Source organism: Asterias amurensis, chromosome 8 (genome assembly GCF_032118995.1).
Source record: "Asterias amurensis chromosome 8, ASM3211899v1".
NCBI lineage: Eukaryota > Metazoa > Echinodermata > Asteroidea > Forcipulatida > Asteriidae > Asterias > Asterias amurensis.
In genome coordinates, this window is record NC_092655.1 from 11,097,029 (window position 1) to 11,116,063 (window position 19,035).

At 39.0% G+C, this 19,035-nt stretch overlaps 1 protein-coding gene across 1 annotated transcript in view; it reads right to left on the bottom strand.

Moving 5' to 3' along the window:
• LOC139940356 (uncharacterized) overlaps positions 1 to 19,035 on the bottom strand; it is a 62,567-nt gene that overhangs the window by 13,340 nt on the left and 30,192 nt on the right. The window contains exons 12-21 of the mRNA XM_071936571.1: positions 15,558 to 15,796; positions 9,441 to 14,445; positions 6,531 to 6,627; positions 3,750 to 6,037; positions 3,017 to 3,112; positions 2,361 to 2,465; positions 1,999 to 2,085; positions 1,329 to 1,445; positions 619 to 894; positions 77 to 232 (exon numbers count right to left, since the gene is read on the bottom strand). Coding sequence (XP_071792672.1) covers positions 77 to 232; positions 619 to 894; positions 1,329 to 1,445; positions 1,999 to 2,085; positions 2,361 to 2,465; positions 3,017 to 3,112; positions 3,750 to 6,037; positions 6,531 to 6,627; positions 9,441 to 14,445; positions 15,558 to 15,796 — 8,466 coding nt within the window. The remainder of the gene's footprint in view (positions 1 to 76; positions 233 to 618; positions 895 to 1,328; positions 1,446 to 1,998; positions 2,086 to 2,360; positions 2,466 to 3,016; positions 3,113 to 3,749; positions 6,038 to 6,530; positions 6,628 to 9,440; positions 14,446 to 15,557; positions 15,797 to 19,035) is intronic.

Consider the following 19,035-nt stretch of genomic DNA (forward strand, 5'->3'; position numbering starts at 1 on the left):
CCTGATAGTTGTCAGCTATGAACTCTATAAAACAGAGGTGCATAGCTCATGATCCTGATAGCTGTTAATCCCGTACCTTCTCCCTCAGCATATCTTCAGCCATCTGGAGTTTCCTTTCTAAGGCATCTCTGTCTCTGTTGCTATGGCGACTATCAGACAACTGTTGATGCATCTCATCCCACCTTGCTTCTATCGCTGCATATCTTTGTATTCGACCTCGCAGCTCTTCATTCTAATTAATGAAAACAAAAAAGACTTGATCAAATGTCGTCAGAAGGGAGAAAAAAAAAGGAAAAAGCATAGAGCAATGTTTTCAGGGGAGTCGCGTCGATCCGTTGTACATCCTTAAATCATTTTCGTCTCATTGAGACAAAAATTATTTTGGGTGAAACTGTTTTACTAATTTCTAGAAAAAACTACAGAGCCTCAGCAATTCTTATTTCAAGGGAAGCTTTCTACCATCATTATTTGTAAATCGTGAAAACTGTTTTAATGTAAATCTGTGTACGTTTGTGTTTTGTATTGTACAAAAAAAGCACCCAAACCCTTTAAGTTATATTTTGTGTTTGCAGGACTTCAAAGTTTTTTTTTTTGTCAAAATATTATTTGTCTGCTTACCTCCCTGGTAAGGACATTCAATGCACTGGCAAGGTGCAACTCCTGCTGACTGACGTCATGTGATCTAGGGTCACGTGACCTAGAAGCATGGTGACTGATATCTGGTTTAGTATCATCTGACATAGCATCAAGTGACTTCCAATCACCAGATCTGGAGTCAGGTGCTCTTGAGTCAGGTGACTTTGCTGAGTCTGTGTGGTCCGTTGGGGTCTGTTGGTGCGCCCTCATTGTTTCAAGATTCTTTATTTTCTCAGATGTTTTCTGGAGTTCTTCCTCCTTCACACAAGAAAACAAAACAACAAATGATGAAGTTATACCTTGTGTGATAAACAAAATGGTTACTTTATTTACAAGGCAATTTTTTTGAAATTTGTATTTAAAATCTCTCAAAATGTCCAGTGGTGTTTTAAAATATATTTCTGAATCTGAATATATAGTCGGCAAAGCATCCTACTGAAAACATCAATCCAACTTTTTGTAGAGAAGACAATGAAGAAATTTCAGCTTAAGACATGGTAGGGAAAACCCATGAGTCAGGTATGGACGGATAAACCCAATCCTCACACAACCCTCCAGTCCAGGAATCAAACTGGGGTCCACAGAGGTGAAAGGCACTGAAACCACTGAGCAAACCCGACTGCTTTGATTATCCTTTGCCTACACCATAGTGTACGATAACAATCTTCATAAGATTCCAATCCTCTTTATACCTTAGATGCCAACTGTTTCTCCTTGGTCTCCATCTCCTCCTTGATTCTTGTCTCTTCCTCATCCTTAGCTTTCAGTAACTCCTCCATCTCCTTCAATCTGTCCTGGCTAGCCTCAAGCTACAACAGAAAGAATGCAGTATTTTATTATTATTACTGTTTGGCTTTGGGTCATGTCAAAATTCAAATTATTATACGCAGATGAGTTGTTCACCGACCAATCATGCATAAATTTTTATAAAATCCCTGGGGTTGTCCCCGGAGAATATTTGCAGGCCTTTTCACATTACGGTCGCTTTACCCCGGTCTGCCCTGGCAATGCAACGGGGAATAGCCAGCTCTGCTCTAGAGTAGGGGTGAGCACGAAAAACCCTGGGGTATTCTTGAAACAGGCAACAGGAACCAGAAAACGGACTAAGTGTGAAAGAGTGCCAGGGTAAATGTGGGTTCAAAAAGTCCAGCGGCCACCCCGCGGCTGTATTCCATGAAGATAAGAGATACTGTGTGAAAAGGGCCTAAGTTGTGCTAAAATAAATACCACTATATTCCATAAAGGCAGTGGACTATTCACAAAGTGATATCAATGTATCTCAAAACATGAGTGTTGAATGGCTTTAGGATGTTTAGGAGGTTCAGAATATTGAAAATATTGTCCACTAACTATGTTGTTTACCTTTTCTTTAAGATTTGCTACCTCAGCAGTCTTCTTTATCAGATCAGTTTGGTTAGTGTCAATTTGATCAACTGTTACTCCCTCAAACTTTAAAGTAAAAGCATGAAATATGAAGAAGTGTTAGTACAGCATGAAACATGTTAGTATGGACATAGAGAAAGGACGGTATGAAGAAGTTGATACCAGGGCCAAATTAAGCGCAAAATAATTATGCTTACTAGAATAAGGTTACCAGCCAAAATACCATGTCACATGTACAGTTTGTGATTGGTATCAGCAGAAAATCGTTAAGCAATATTTTCTGCTTGAGCAGCTCTATAAAATTTGGCCCTGCTCCATTTGAACTTGTAAAGTTCACTGACCTTTGACTGGAGGGCGTTGACCTCACGTTCCTTCTGTTTGACCTCTGACTTCAGTAGAGCCACTTGTCGCTCTTTGTCCTGAATGTCGATCTCCTTAGTTTGAAGCTATAAGAGGGATATTTTTGAATAAAGTTTTAGAGACTTTAGGGTAGAAATGGATTTTTAAAATGATAACTTAATCGTGACTTGTTCTCGTAAAATCGTATGGATCTGAGAAAAGTGATAACCTTTGAGTTGTTAGCCCATATCATTATATTGGCACTTGAACAATGTTAATAGCTACATGTAATAGCCTATGCCATGGTAATGAATGCATAACATTATTTAAAAACTGTCTTGCAGATAGATAACCCAACAAAATGTATGCTTTTGCACATAGTACATAGTTTTCTTCAATTTGCATATTTTGCAATGGTTATCATCCCACATCAAAACAAGAGTATAAAGAATGATTCAAATATGGGGTTTCCCGTAGTTGGCGTTTGTATGCTCTACAGGAAAACCAGGATGATCCACAATTTCAAAAATTACAAAAAAAACATACATGCTGTTTTGGGAGACAGTTTTTGCAAAATTAACTCACAACACACTTTGCATCATGCTCGGTATAATGAATGACTCCTTGGAATAGCTGCTGTACAATGTGCCATGCTTACCTGTATTGTTAAAGGTCGAAGGTCACCAAAGTCACGCAGTTTCTTTTTTAGGTTATCCTCATTCTGTTTAAGCTCTTTTACAACATCCTCTTTCTCCTGATCATATAAGAGTAAGAACAGAATACAAATGACATGAGATCAGGGTCCAAATTTCATTAAAGAGAAAATTTTGCTAAACAAATTTCTTTGCTGAGCATTTGAGTGAGAATCAGCCACAACACAACAATGCAAAATTAATACACAATTGATAAATTTTCCTTCACAGGAAAACAAATTATTCTGGGGTTCCCATAGAAAAAAACCATGTGCGGCTAACTTGATAGGTACTATAAACACTCAAACTTGGCGAGTACAAAAAGGTTATTTTGTGGAAAGTTACCAGCTAAACATGTTGTGTAATATTTGCAACTGGTGCCTTGGGCCCGATTTCATAGAGCTGCTTACTTACTGTGCGATATAGCACTGCTAACCAAAAGCACTCGAAAAAGCATGCAATCCTTTTGTGGAAATAAATATATTAATTGAAAAAAAAAAAAAACTTTCCAGTGCTTACAGCGCGAAAACAAATGACGTCACAATGCAAATCACGCAAGCTGGCTGCCTAATTGTCTTGCTTACCTGACCTGTGAAACACATTTACACATTTTTTTCTGCTACAGTAAGCATGACCGCTAAGTAGTGCTATGGAATTGGGCCCTGCAGTCTCCACTTAGCAATCAAAGTTTGTTCTTACCTGAAGTTGTTTCTCCATGGTCTCAATGCTGGTTTTCATTCTTCCGATGTCCGTTTCCTCCTTTGCCTTCTCGGCTGTTTGCCAATCCATCATCTGTTTCAACCACATCGGAGTAGCTGGCTTGGCTAAGACACTCCCGGCAACATCTTGCAACCCAGGAGTCTTGGGAAGCCTCATGGCGTGATCTGGTCCAGCAAAGACTGACGCTGCTGTGATGGCCTCTACCTCTTGCTCTGTTATGGAGGAAACTGTGTCCATACCACTGTCAAAGGACGACGGTAGGCGTACAATGCTGGATTTGGATGAGAGATCCCTCCCATCCCAGGATGGATTAGATTCTTTACCCATGCTGCCACTTGGAATACCAGCTACATTCTCCTGATCGTTGATAGTGTCTGTTGAAGAGGAATCACTAGCCAAGTCTACTGTTACAGCACTAACAATCTGTCCATTCTGATAAGGAATATTGTTGTGATTCTCAAATCTTTCCCCAGAAGCGATAGACTCATGTTTCTGTTGGTTGGTAGAACTTGGAAACTCTTCAGGTGTGTTAGGCTTCTTTGGAGGAATTGTCTTCGGAAGTGGAGGCGGTAGGTCATGGATTTCATTCAGGTCATTACGTTGACTATATGGGTCACCTGGTGTTTGACCTGGACTACCTGGGTATGTGGCTAGTACCTTTGGAGGTGACGTACCAGGTAAAGGAGGTGGCAAGCCATCTGGGCTTCCTGAATAGGTCTCAGGTTTCGTAGGAGGACTTGTATCTGGTAATGTAGGAGGTGATTCTGAACCTACTCTGTTTGGTTGACTTGTTCCTGGGAGTGCATTAAATGGTTCAAGACTTCCCTGTGTTCTATTTTGGGGACTTTTTCCTAGTAATGTAGGTGATGATTCAAGACTTCCAGGTGTTTGGTTTTGGGGACTTGTTCCTGGTAATGTATTCGATGACTCATGACTTCCGTTTACTCTCTTTGGAGGACTGGCTCCAGGTAATGTAGGTGGTGATTCCATTCTTCTACATGCCCTGTTTGGAGGTGATACTTCTGGTAATGGTGGTGGAGGCGATTCTAAACTTCTGCTTGTTTTTTCTGATGGTGACATTCTTGTAAATGTTGACGGTCCATCAGAGTTTCTTAAGAAAGCATCAGGGCTACCTTGATCAGTTGTCCAAGGTGTTGATGATGGCAACTCACTTCGACTTCTGAGATTTAAGTCTGGTCTGCTATGAGAAATTGTCTCTGGTTGGTAAGAAGATGAGCCGTTGAGGTGGCTATTTAGATGTGCATCGGGTTTGTCACTATAATCATAACGAGTACTTCTTTCAAACTGAGAATCTGGAATGTCCATGTTTCTCGCTGTTCTGTTTGGAGGAGCTGTTCTGGGTAGGGACAGAGGCATCTCATCTCCGTAGGTATCTGTTCGGGATGGAGTACTTTTTTGGAATGACATTGGTAGTCGAGTTGAAGGGCTTTCTGAGCATCTTGAATAGGTATCTGGTCTGCCTTGCTTGGAAGATTCAAGCAGTCCAGAGTGGACCTCGCCAGGGCTGCTGAGGTTTGTTTCTGACCTCCAGGGGAATGAGGATGTTGATAACGTAGGAGTTAGAGTACCTCCATCATCCTCATCCTCAGTTTCAAGCTCAAGTGAGTCATCCCTGATTACCCTCCGGTAACCTAATTGTAGAGAATTAAAATCCCCAGCAAGGCTATCAGAACTTATTGAACCTGAGCGCTTACGGGGTGCTGGAGGTGTTGCTTGGGGTAAGGGTGGAGCATCTGTATAAACAACGGAGTTCCTAGCCGACTCTTCTAGATGAACCTCCTCATGCTCACACTCAGACACTGTAGCCAAGGAATCATCGTCATAGTCATCTGGACACCAGTAGGATGCTGTGTCCAGATTTATCTCTAGATGTTCAAAAGGAAGCTCCCAAAGGGCAGCGACAAACTGGTCCATCATCTGTGTCTTTGTTGCAGAACTAGCTCCATCTAGAGGTCTTGCTGAGCTCTCCATGCTCCCTCTCATCTCTTGTTGAAGACTTTCTTCGCCAGGTATTGGAGGATAGCTTGCAGCATCCTTCCTTGGAATCCCTGTTACTTTATCCCTTGGAATATTCCTCACCAGGCGGCGAAGAAGTGCTTTCCGTGGCGTTGGGTCTTTGCCAGCATAGAGCTTGTTGAACTCCACAAAGTAGTTTTTCCCTTCTTTTAACAAGATGGGATCGGTGGGACTTTGAGCAACTGGCAGAGCCTCCAAGAATTCCTTGAGCGTCATCTCGAATCCTTCCTCTGATCACAAAAAATAAGCAAAACAACTTGAAGTTATAACTTACAGCACTTTGTGGAAGTGAATCAAGCAAAATAATTCAAGAAGAGAAGAAATATGAGACACAGACAATTACTGAAATATCAAATAATTTGGATCCCATAATTTAAATTAGTTGTCTCTCTTTAAAACTCTGCTGAAATTAACAAAAAAACAATCTATAAATTGTTGCGGTACCCGCTGCTTAACATTCATGTAGGATTCGAACTGCCTCTAGCTACCGGGCTATCTCGCTGGTCTCATTGTTATGACACTGCTCTAGAGTTGCAAAGATCCTGGGCTCGAATCCCACCCGAGTAATGCACCTGTGATTTATGTTCACAGAACTGGGAGAGTACTGAGTACACACGACTTGTAACACACATCAGTGTCAGGGTGAAAACAAATAAAATACTTTATCCAAAATACAATTTTTATTTATTTATTTAAAGAAAACCATGTATAATAATTCAGTACCTATCAAGACAGTTGTCAGGAGGAATTCACTTGGAAGGTACGTCAGAGGACCTGTCTGGCTGGGCTTATCAATACATATAGCTGACTGGTAACCAACCTAAATACAAAGGACCAAAATAAAGAGTTAAATGAGACTATAGCCAATACATGAAACATCTGCTTAATGAAACCACTCTGCTGAAAGTAAGTGGTGGGTAGCCATGTTATTCAGGAAATTGCAAAGAGGAAAATAAAACGCAGCACTTAATGACGAACTAGTAATAAATGCAAATATTGATTTATTATAATTTAGTTATTTCAGTGCTATATTTTATTGTCCTCTCTCTGCTGAAAATAAACATTTTTTAAAAATCAGAGCCTCAGCTGAAAGAGGGTACTGCACAATATCAAAAATCTAATTTAAGACCAAAACTAAGTGAATAAAGAAGGGGAGAAACAGCTTAACCCACTCACACTTGATACTTTTTGATGGGCAGTGTGATTGGGTTGTTTGCACAATGATAGAAAATGCATTAAAATGCTGTTTGTTAAAGTCTTCTAAAAACTAAATTTAATACTTGTTTATGCTTGATAAGGCCTCCAAAAAGCCATGATTTCAACAAAAGTAAATGCACACAAATATAGAATATGTAGTCTGAATGCAGAGTGCAGACTGAATTCTTTTTCATCCATCAGACTTTCAAGTTTTCAGCACATCAGCTCAATGATTTTGTGATCTTGTTAATTAAAATAATAATGAATTTTTTAACAATATTTGCATTAAGAAGGAATGGTTCAAAATATCAACAACTGTCACAGTACAGTCAACTCTTTTTATATACAGCACTGTTACAAAAATGTACTGAATTTCATTTCTGCTTTGTTTAATGTCCTCCAATAAAATCATTTCGGTCATGAAAAGGACAGTTGGCCAGTCCCAACGATCTTGTTATGATACAGTAACTGCGCTGATAGAGTGGCATCACTGTACTTGAATAGCAAAATAGTAATCAGATATTAGGCCAAAATACTAAGCACATTAGTAATTCACATCTTACTCAAACATGTATCATGGCAGAAAATAAATAAAGTTCAAGAACGATTTGGGCTACGCTTTACAACAGCTTGACCAAGCATCAAACAAATTATGACAATTATTTATAATGAAATACCTTCTACAGTCAGTGCCACAGCTTATCATTATTTCCTACTTTTAAAGCTCCAATATAGATCACAATCCACTTCTAAATATCACTTGACAAATGCATCACTACCAAGTACATGTACAGTAATGCCATAAGGCATGTAGCAAGTGACTGAAGTGGTAAAATATGTATCATAGCCACACATTAAACAAAATTATGTTTCTCAACCAGTTGAAAGTACTGAAAAGTTTGACAGGGTTTATGTACATGTAATACTCCACTTTGTGAAGCCTTAGTTTGAGGATGATATTCTATTAAATAAATTTGGTGTGTTGAATAGATATGCTTTACACCCCCCCCCCCCCCCCCCCGAAAAAGAAGAAGAATTAAATATATAAATAAATGTAAGCATCTATCCCAATTAGGATGTGATTTCAATGCTTCTATAGGCCTATGCCATTGGTGTATTTAGTCAAAATAAATTAAGACCGTGTACTTTCACAAATAAAAATCATTTTTCTTTCCCAATAAAAAATTCGTTGTGTAGACTGTTTGAACAACATACATTTTCTTCCAGGGTATAAATTACTGATACATTCAGTAAAATATTCACTTCGTCAATTGAGAAACAAAACTAATTAATATTAGAGCCCAACCAGCTGCTACTGAAACAGTGTAGATTAAATTGTTGCTCATAATGAATGAGACTACAGCCAGTCAGCAAACAAGAAAACAGGTGGTTGCATCCTATTGTCATGGTAATCATAATTACAGACATGTTAATATCAACGGACTGTTCCACTTTTAGACGGGTGTGAATCTAAGTACAAAATGTACTGACATGTCAGAGGTTGAAATTTAAAGAATGCGAAGCCTTGGTTTTATTTTAATGGATTTTGTTTTGCATAATCTTGAGTTAAATATAATAAGTAATGAAAAAGTTGTGCCATAGAATCAGCATCGATTGGTAATCTTATTCTGGTGAGTATAATGTTGCTGTGCTTAAGCGGCACAATGAAGTTGGACACAGAGCTATGAGGGCAATAAACGCCCAACTACCCAATCAAGTAGATCATCATGCCCTACTATATTAAAAATACAACCTTTTTTCAACAAATGTTTTTGTTTAACCCTTTAGAGAACATAGCAGCCACAAGCAGCTTGTACAACAAAACTGGAGCAGCCGCAAGGTTTGACCTTTATTCCGTTCACAAAGGATACATAAGTAAAAGGCCATGTCTGAATGTGAAATAAGCCAATGTAAAATGTTAACATAACATGTAGTATTCCCAATTCTAAAAACAAACTATATTTTTCTGATTCATACTATTTCTGTTGACATTTTTACTGACAAATTTGTATGACAGAAATGGAACAACATTAGCATTGTGTGGGCATTTTGTGATGATTATACAGAAATTATTGGTCTCTAAAGGGTTGAAAATGGTGTATCTTATAAGACTGAAATATTAGTACTTCTGATGTTTTTTACTTTTGTATTTCCTTGCCAGCCCCTGTTCAGCCGTCATTGTCTGTCTAAACTTTTAAAATATCTAAAGAGATAAAGTTTATCCAAACACCCAATGAACAAAACATTAATTCTGACCTAAAGGATATTTTCAAGTGGGCTCTTTTCAATAAAAAGGCACATACACAGAGTGCTTTACATGAAGGAAAAAACCCAAATCTACATTCCTGTGATCTTGAGTTGTCCAAGAAAAAAAATCTAAATTAAAATAAAAAATTGATGTTCAGTTAATTGACTAACAAAACTAAAAACACTCACCATTTTTTTCTTTCCAGCCGTTTCCTTTTCCACCACAGCCACTCTGCCACCTTCATGTTTCATCCTTTCCTTCAGCAAGTCTTCCCCACAGACACCAAATGTCAGCAGTTTTTCATTCAGTATTTCCTTCTCCCGCTTCATGAGGTGATTCTCCTCTTCAAGAATCTTTCCTGATTCCTCTTGGTCTCTCATATCCTTCTTGATCTCTCGATTGAACTGAACGATCTCAGTTAGACGATTAGTTGTCTTCACCCTGTCCGAGTTGGCGCTGTCTAGTTCCTTTTGAAGTGTGGCAACAGAGCATTCCAGTTCCTGCATTTTTAGTTTATGGGCAGAGTTGTCCAGATCTTTTCTTCCTTTGCCTAAGTTGACATTTTGTTCTTGTATCTCTACTTTCTCCTGCTCAATGGCAGAAAGCTTCTTTCTAAGATCAGAAACAGTCTCTTTAAGCTCCTTGATGCTCTGTGGTTGAGACTGGCTCTCCGATTCTGGAGAGGAATTGGTGACCCTACTGTCTTCTTTTGAACTCTGACTCAGTTGTTGTTCTAACTCTTCCATCTGTGTTGAGCAGATGTCAATATCATCTTGTAGATACTTGTTTGCCTTCTCAAGTTTCTCGACAGTGACTTCCTTCTCCTGTAAGTCTAACTGTAAGGAGTCTCTGGCGGCTGTAACCTTTTCCAATTGGCTGTTCACATCACAAAGTTTGCTCTCCAGCAGTGTTACTTGTTCCTGTAGGGAGTCTTGATCAAACAGAATTTCCCTTTCGATATCACTGTTATCTTCTGAGATGATGATCTTTGGCTTTGTCAATCCAGTCTTTACATCGGCTGCCTTTGGTGTGACAAACCCATCAAATGATATTTGTTGATTTGGTGACCTAAGGAGCTGATCCTGCAGGTCAGTTATAGTATCTTTCAGAGTGTTAATCTCTTCGATGAGTTTCAAGTTAGTGTCGTCATGTGACAGCACACCTGACTTTAACTCCTCCAGCTGTGCCTGAAGGTTGTTGTCGGGGCCGCCATCTTCAAGAGAAATTTCCAACTGCTTGATCTCATCTTTTTTAAGGTTCAACTCTTCCTTCACCTCATCGTTAGACACTCTGAGAGAATTCTCCAGTATCTTGTACTCCTCTATCATTTTCAGAAGCCCCTTTTCTGAGACTCTAAGCTCTTCTACCTCCAATTGCAACTCTTGAATCCTTTTCTCCAAGTCACTCTTTTCCTCACCTGCCCTTTTCTCAAAGTTTTCCAAGTCACCCATTTTAGCATTAGGTGTGAATACTGAAAACTCCTGAATATCGTCATCCTCATCTGAGCTCTGAGATGTACGAACCAAACTCTTGGATGCATTGACCGCTTGAAGCCTTTCCTGGAGGTTGGATTGTGAGCTCTCAAGCTCGTCAATCCTCTCTAAAAACCCTGACTCCCTCTCAGTCATGATGACATCAGCATGAGCCAGAGTTTCCTGGAAGGCTTCTTGCCTTTCTTCAAGAGCTTTGACTTTAAACTCTAACTCATCCCTTTCGACAGTCAATTCTGAAACCTTTTTTGTCAGAGATTCAACAGATTTCTCCCGAAAGAAGTCTTCTTCAAAACCAGCTTTGTTGTTGTCAGATTCAAAGTTTTCCATTTCTTCAGACTGATTGCATGTCATTTCAGAAGATGTCATTTTCTCAGTCAGTGTTTGCAATTGTTCCTTGAGATTGTCCACTTCACTACAAGACTCCTTCAGGGAATGGTCCTTCTTTTCCAGCTCATCATCAGCAGCTTCAAGATGACTTTGCAATTTCACATTATCCTCCTGAAGTACAACCACTGTCTCTCTCAAACCCACCATCTCCCTTTCTTGCATATCACACACCTCAGATTTCTCACACAATTTTTGATTGGTTTCTTCTAGTACAATTTCTGCTTGTGCAAGTGTCTCCTCAAACGCACTCTGTCTGTCCTCCAACTCTTCGATTCTCTCTTGAAGGTCTTGATCAGGGATCTTTTCTCCTGGAAAGTCAACACCGTCTGCAGAACTTGTTGCTTCAACTGTAGATTCTTGTGATGCCATAACCTTGGCTTCGATCACTGGCGTAACTGTGTCTTCAGTTTCCACCTGTTTTGACAGCTCCAAAGACTCGACTTTCAAAGTTAGATTAACCTCAGTTTCTCTCAACTTGTGCAGTGTTTCTTCTTTTAATTGACACTCTACCTCACACTCTTTCAAGGAGTCTTTAAGTTCCTTCAGTTCTTTCTCCCCGATTTCAAGAAGTTCATTCTTTTTATCCAATTCATGAGATGTATCTTCAAGCTGCTGCAACTTGTCAGAAAGTTCTCTGACAATTTGTTTTTGAGATTCTAATTGATCAATGGCTTCCTGTAGTTCTAGCTCTTTAGCCGCCAGCAGCTCATTTTGTTCACTCAGATTCTGTTGTACTTCTGACACGATGATATCAGCTTGAGCAATTGTCCCCTCATAGGCAACTTGTCTTTCCTCAAGTCCCTCTATTTTTAGAACATACTCCCTTTCCTGCTGAGTCAACTCTTCAATTCTTTGCTCCAAAAGACCAACTGAAGTTTCTTGTTCAATGTTGTCTACCACTTTGAGCTTCTCAGCTTCTCCTTTCTCCATTTGATTCAAGATGTCTTCCATTTCTCTATATCTTACTTCTTTCTTCTCCAGCTGCTCTTTTTGTTGACAGATTTCCTCAGTAGCTATACTTAACTCCTTTTTTATGTTGAGCAGCTCTCCTTTTGATTCCTCAAGGAGTTTCACCTCGGCATTAAATTTTTCTTGAAGGTCCTCCTTTGCAGCTTCCAACAGTTTTGTGTTATCTCTTAATTCCTCTACCTCTTTATTTCTTTCCAGGAGTAAGTTACTTTGCTCAGCTATCTTCTGCTCAGATTCCTCTAAATCTATTTTTAACTCTTTAGTAAGTTCTTCAATTTCTTCAAGCTCTTCATTCTTCAGTTCTAAAAGAGCACTTTGCTCAATTATCTCCTCTTCAGTTTTGTGTAAACCTTCGAGACGTTTTTTCAAATCCTCTTGCTCTTTTTCCATTTTTGAAAGAATCTCTGCTTGGTCAAAGAAATCAGATTCAACATCCTCAAGTTCCTTGAGTCTTTTCTTAAGATCAGCAAGCTCTCTAGCGGAATCGTCACACTCTAAAGACTTCCTCATGGAGTCTTTTCTTGCAAGAGTAAGATTCGAACGTCCATCTTGAAGCCTTTTCTCCAACACCTCAACCTGTTCTTTAAACTCCTGGCATTGCTCTTCAGAATCTGTAACCCTCGACAGAAGTATCTGGTTTTCTTCCTCAAGCTCTTTCTGCTCCTCTGATCTGACTTCACCTCCCGGAGAATGAGAATTTTCTTCTAGAGCTTCAAGATGGCTCTGAAGTTCTTCTTTTTCTTCTTCAAGTTCTTTGATTCTACATTCCAGGCCTGTATGAAGCTCTGCAGACACTTCTTCCAAACGCACCATCTCATCTTCCGATGATTTCAGCTGCTGCTCAAGATCTTGCTTAGTTACTTTAAGTTCATCCAAAAGACTCTTCAGTTCCTTGATTTCAGTCTGAAAATGTTCCTCCAATTGTGCTTTTTCAGATCTACATCTTTCAAGATCTTGCTGAAGCTCTTTAGGAGATAAATCACTACCTACTGTATTATTGACGTGACTATCGTCAACATCTTGATGTTGTGTTTTCAAAATTTCACATTCACTTTTCATTTCCTGCAATTTTGTGTGTTCACTTTCAAGCCTGTCTAACAGTTCTAAGTTTTCCTCTTTTACTACCTCTAGTTCTTCACTTAATTCTTGCTCTTTTTGTAGAGCATCAGATTCATTTCTGTCTCTATATCCATCATCAATTCTCTGCTTCAAAAGCTCAATTTCAGACTGTAACTCTTCGACTTTTATTTTTGATGTTTCAGCAACCTGCAGTTGTAATTCTTCAAGATTCAGCAGCTTTTCCTTCAGGGTTTCATTTTCGTCTGCGAATTCTGTCGCCTGGGTTTGTAAATCCTGACACAGGTCAGTAAGTTCCAGGTTAACCTGTTCTAATGACTGTACCTTCTCCATAAGTTCAACTTCAGACTTTTCTAATTCTGCAATTTTACTGTGCATGTCTGATTCTGCCTCCTTAACTCCATCACTGTTTCCCTGTAATCCAGGGTCTTGAGATTCACTTTCTCCTCCTGATTGAGGAGCAGTGTCTTGCACATCATCTTCTTCATAATCGCTATACTCTTCCTCTGGCAGTGCTCCTAGCTCTCCAAACTCTCCCATCAGTCCCAAACTTTCCCCAAGAATCGAGGAAGCTCCATGGGAGGCACTTAATTCATCCCGAGCAAACTTCTCAGCCACCTGAAGCTCCTCTATGTGTTCCTCTGCCTGCTCCAATTTTCCCTTTAATTCTAATCGCAATCCTTCCAAGTCTTGAATCCTATCTTGAAGGGAGTCCACCTGTGACTTCCAAGCGTTATCCTGCGTCTCAAGCTGAGCAACTCTGTCCAGCAGATTTTGCTCCAACTGTTGCAGTTCCTTGATCCTGCCCTGAAACTCCTTCTCTGTGTGTCTGGCCTCTGCTGCCGCCCGCTCTACGTTATCATTCTTGTCCACATCGGACGCATGCGCTTGTTTTAATTGTCTGTTCAGCAGTTTGTTGGACTGCTCTAACTCTGCAATCTTCTCTCTAAGAGTCTCCTCACTCGCAAAGTCACTGTTGAGAACCAGCTCTTCAACATCTTTCAGCTTTGCCTCAAGCGACTCTCTAACAAGTTCAAGTTCTTTGATCTTCTGCTGCAGCAGACTAATATCTTGTGATTCCTCCATGTTGCCACTGTTATTATTACCATTTGTGTTGTTGCTTGCATGTGGTGGAGCTAACCCTTCCAGGGATGTCATTTCTTGCGATGCTGATAACTCAGATTTCAGTTTTTCAATCTGCTTTTTGTAGCTAGTTTCTGTCAGCTCTTTCTTCTTTAATTTCTTCTGGAGTTTCTCCTCTTCTTCCCTGAAAGATGTGAAGGTAAGATGGTATGAATTATTACAGTTCTTAATACATAATTTTGTTTGTACATGTAAAACTATCTTTTGAAAAGTGCCTTTGAATTCGGCGCAATATCACTTTAACTATTATAAATTACCAACACTTTAAAAAATATCTTAGCCTGTACTATGTTCCAGTGAATCTTGACTGTGACAAATCATATGAGATCATAACAAATAACTTCAAATAAAAAAATATCTACAGGATTTGAATTGCCTCTAGCTATCGGGCAATCTTGGTGGTCTAGTTGGTAAGACACCTCTAAAATGGCAAACTCATGAGTTTGAATCCCACCCGAGTATTATGCCTGTGATTTTTTCACAGAACTCGGGATAGTACTGAGTGTACAGTGCTTACACACATCGGTGTATATGGGGGAAAAAACAAAATTATTGTTCTGCATCCACAATGCAAATTTCCATCTTTTAAATAAATAAAAAAGTTAATGTTTTGTTTTTTTCCCAAGGACAATCGTCCAAACATTCTTTGTTGGAAAATACATGTTTAATTTTAGTTTTGACACTTGGCTCCTGAAATCTATAAAAAAAAATGAAATTAAATTGGGTTGGATAGTTTAAGCTAGATGTTTCAATCAACATAATTTTTTCCATTTCATCACTAAGCAATCTCCCAAAACTTGAGGCTTGGACTTTACTGTTGAATTGATGAATCAAAAACTTTGTACTGCAATGTGGGCCACATTTCACACAGTCTGCTTTTAAGCACAAAAAGCTGCTATGCACAACAAAATTATGCTTATCAGAAGAAGATTACCAGCCAAACTACCAAACTCACATGTACAATTTGTGACCCGTATCCTGCTCATTTCTTCTTAGCACAAGTGTGTTAAGTTATATTTGCTGCTTAAGCAGCCCTATGAAATTGTACCTTCTTTCATTGAACTGCTCAAGCAGAAAACATTGCTTAGCAACTTCCTGCTAAGCAGAAATGAACAGGATACTAGTCACAAATTGTACTTGTGACATGGTAGTTTCGCTGGTAACCTTATTCTGAATAGCGTATTTAAGCTTAAATAGCTCTATGAGTTGGGACCCTGATGACATGTCTGTACTCACAGCCAAGACTGTCTGCACTCCTCAGCTGACTTCAATCTATCAGCGACTTGAGCTTGATCACTCTGCAATCCCTCTGTAGTCTCCTGAAGAGATGAAATCTCTGCTTCTAACTCAACCCTCTCTCTGTTCCTCTCAGCTAGTCCAAGATGGATATCTTCTTGAAGATGAGCTAATTGATCCTCTAGCTCATGGATGCGGGTATTAAGATGTGCCTCCGTCCGCTCCAGGTCAGCAACTCGCTAAAGTTAAAAAACACATGAAATAAAATTAAGTTTGGGCTTTGCTGGCTCTTTGTCAACAAGTTTCATTTGACCAGATACTAGATACAATGTTTATTTTCCAATTTGATGTGAGTCAAAGTCTGATTCATTATTGTACTTCCAAGAGAAATGAGAAAGCGAAGCAAATTTCCTTGCGTCGAGATTGAAACACAAGATTACTTGTGTCAAGTATTTTGCTTCACATTCGCTCAAATTTGCTTTAAGTATCAAAATTGTATTTGTTTATTTCATTGTACATCCAACGGCAAGTGCCAGTAGAAGGATGGAGAGGAAACAAGAAGAATGTTCAGTTTTAAATGTGGGAGGAAAACCGCGTGAGAAAACACACACAATTAGGTAGGGACTGAAAACCCAATCCCCATGCAAGGCTCTGGGCTGAGGTGGGATTGCAACCAGGGTCCACAAAGGTGAGAGGCAGGTAAAGAAACCACTGAGCCAACCTGATGCTCCAATAAATCTGAAAATAAATTCCTGCTCATTTTCTGTGGCTGCAATCTTCATGTACATTTGGTGGAATATGATGACCCTTATACTAAAAGGTTATGAACTTAAAACATTATTTGTTTACAAATTAAACAGAAGCAAGCAGAGAAAACAAAATAAATGAATATCCCGAGCAAGTGCACATGCTGTTGTGGTTTTTTAAAGTAGAATGAGGATTTGATTACAGAGCTCAAGGGAAGATGTGAGATAATTACGAAAGACAAAGAAAATTAATGTCGTCTTATTAGCAGTTATTAAGGTTTTTAGAAAGTTATGTGAACAGTGAAGAAAAAGTTTTAAATAATATAATTTTTGTATGATTGACTCTTTTGTAGCAGGATTCAAACTGGGGTCCACAGACATAGTAAAAGGGATGGAAAGAAATGGTGTCAGGACACTTCGTACCTTTGCCACTTTGTACCCTGGACACTTCGTACCTTTTGAAGGTACGAAGTGACTTTGGACACTTCGTACCTTCTTACAAGACACTTCGTACCTTCTCACGAGACACTTCGTACCTTCTCACGAGACACTTCCTACCTTCGTACAAATTCGGGATTTCTGCATCGTATAAAGATTATTTTGTGTTTTGTGATCGGATGATTATGAAATAAAAGCAAATCAAACCAACTGTTACTATTTTGTTGGGACCAAGGAGCCATTTTGACGATTGCATGATTGTTTGACTTTTAAATATTTGTACAAAATACTGGCCAAAGATGTTGTCTTTGGCGGTAATTAACTGATACAAAATATTAATGTCACATTAAAAATGACATTCACATATTCGAACAAAAATTATAAATCATTATGTTTTTTAATTTTTTTATCTCAACGAACATTTAATTATTGAGGAATACACATTTTAATGAAGTTACGAAGTGACGCGGCTGAGGGTACGAAGTGACTCAGCTGATGGTCACTTCGTGCCCCGCCCACAGTACGAAGTGACCAATTTGGTTACGGTACGAGGTGTCCCGAAGGTACGAAGTGTCCAGGGTACGAAGTGGCAAAGGTACGAAGTGTCCGAAATCCAAAGAAACCACTAAACCAATATGATTATAAATAGGGTATTCTTAGCTTGTGACTTTTACTACCAATGAATAATGGTGTGTATATTGAACAACACATTAAAAAGACATTTGTCAATGTAGCAAAATAAAACATCTAATATGTACATGTAATATCTATTAAAATCTTTGCAGTACCAGCTGCCAAAAAAAAGGAAGAAAAGAGATTCGAACTGGTTCTAGCTACCGAGCAATCTCGACAGTCTAGTTGATCAGACACTGCTCCAGAATTGCACAGGTCATGGGTTTGAATCCCCCCCCACAAGTAATATGCTTGTGATTTGGTTTCACAGAACTTGGGCGCGTACTGAGTTTACAGTGCTAACACACATTGGCATAAGGGTAACCAATATTAACAAGAAATACTGCAGTAAGTATCAACTTAATTTAACGAATAACTAAATGACCTTTAGATGTTGTAAACTGAATACTGGTAAAGAAAACAGGTACACACACACATGTATTATGACAAACACTGCACATCTGACGTACCATTCTGACTGCAGCAAGATCAATAAAGTCATAGATCAAATACTAAACGGCAGGAATCGCAGAGACCAACTAAAGGCCAACTGATTAATCAATAATTCCTCAACACAAGCATGTCTCATATTTTCTCTTGATTTTTTAGGAACACCAACTAGGATTTCCATCAACCAAGGATAAAGTCTACATACCAAGGATGAAGTCTACGTACTTGTAAATTTGAGACAAGTCGCCAGCATACAAAGTAGACAATTCTCTCCTTTAGTTAAACTTCTACCATGCAAAGTTTCAAATCCTACTTAGACTTCAAATAGTTTAGTTATCAGCATTATCTGTTAAATCATGAAGATGACATGGAGGAAGAAAATACAGTTTTCTTCCTCCATGCATGGAGGTAGAATGCCATCCCTCTATGATCCAACCCCAAAAAAGTAGTGCTTCAAATTCAAGTAGTTATGAAATACTTACATTAAATAGCTACCATGTCATTCTGGCCTTCCATTATCAACATAGTATCATCACTACAACTATCCTATATATTCAGCTTGCAAGATAATATTGACTATCCAGTCCAAAACATGTAAATCCTCATCGTCACTCGGATGTAATAGTTTTTACCCAGGCCTGTATCAAATAGGTCACCCCTCATAAAACAAGTACCACAATAAGTTCAAATAATATGCCTCCCCCTTAATCCAGTAAGGTCAGTAGTTAGCAGCATGTCAACAAACAACAAGCCAGTCTACACACACCAAACACCCCCCTGTGTAGCCTATTCACAGAAGCACACTCCAGCACTAAAACTACCTATTGACTATTGACTGTAATCACCAAATTCCTGTGATAAGACTGGATCAATAACCTATAAACACACAAGCAGACTGTTAAGGGGGGTTTGAAGAGAGGTGCATTATTCACTAAGCTCTGATTTGAATGACAATGGTGGCCTTGTACACAGGTATGACTGGAAGTACCTGGGTATTGTGCTTAATATTAGTCTGGTAATGTGCTTTACAGGTATTTCACCTTGACTATTAAAGTTTTCTGTTCAAAGTTGTCAACTGCCTGAACTATAACAACTGCTGAACAACTTTTTTTCTGTAACCTTTGTTTGTTACATTTTGGTGCAAATGTAATAAACATTTTGTTCTACACTTG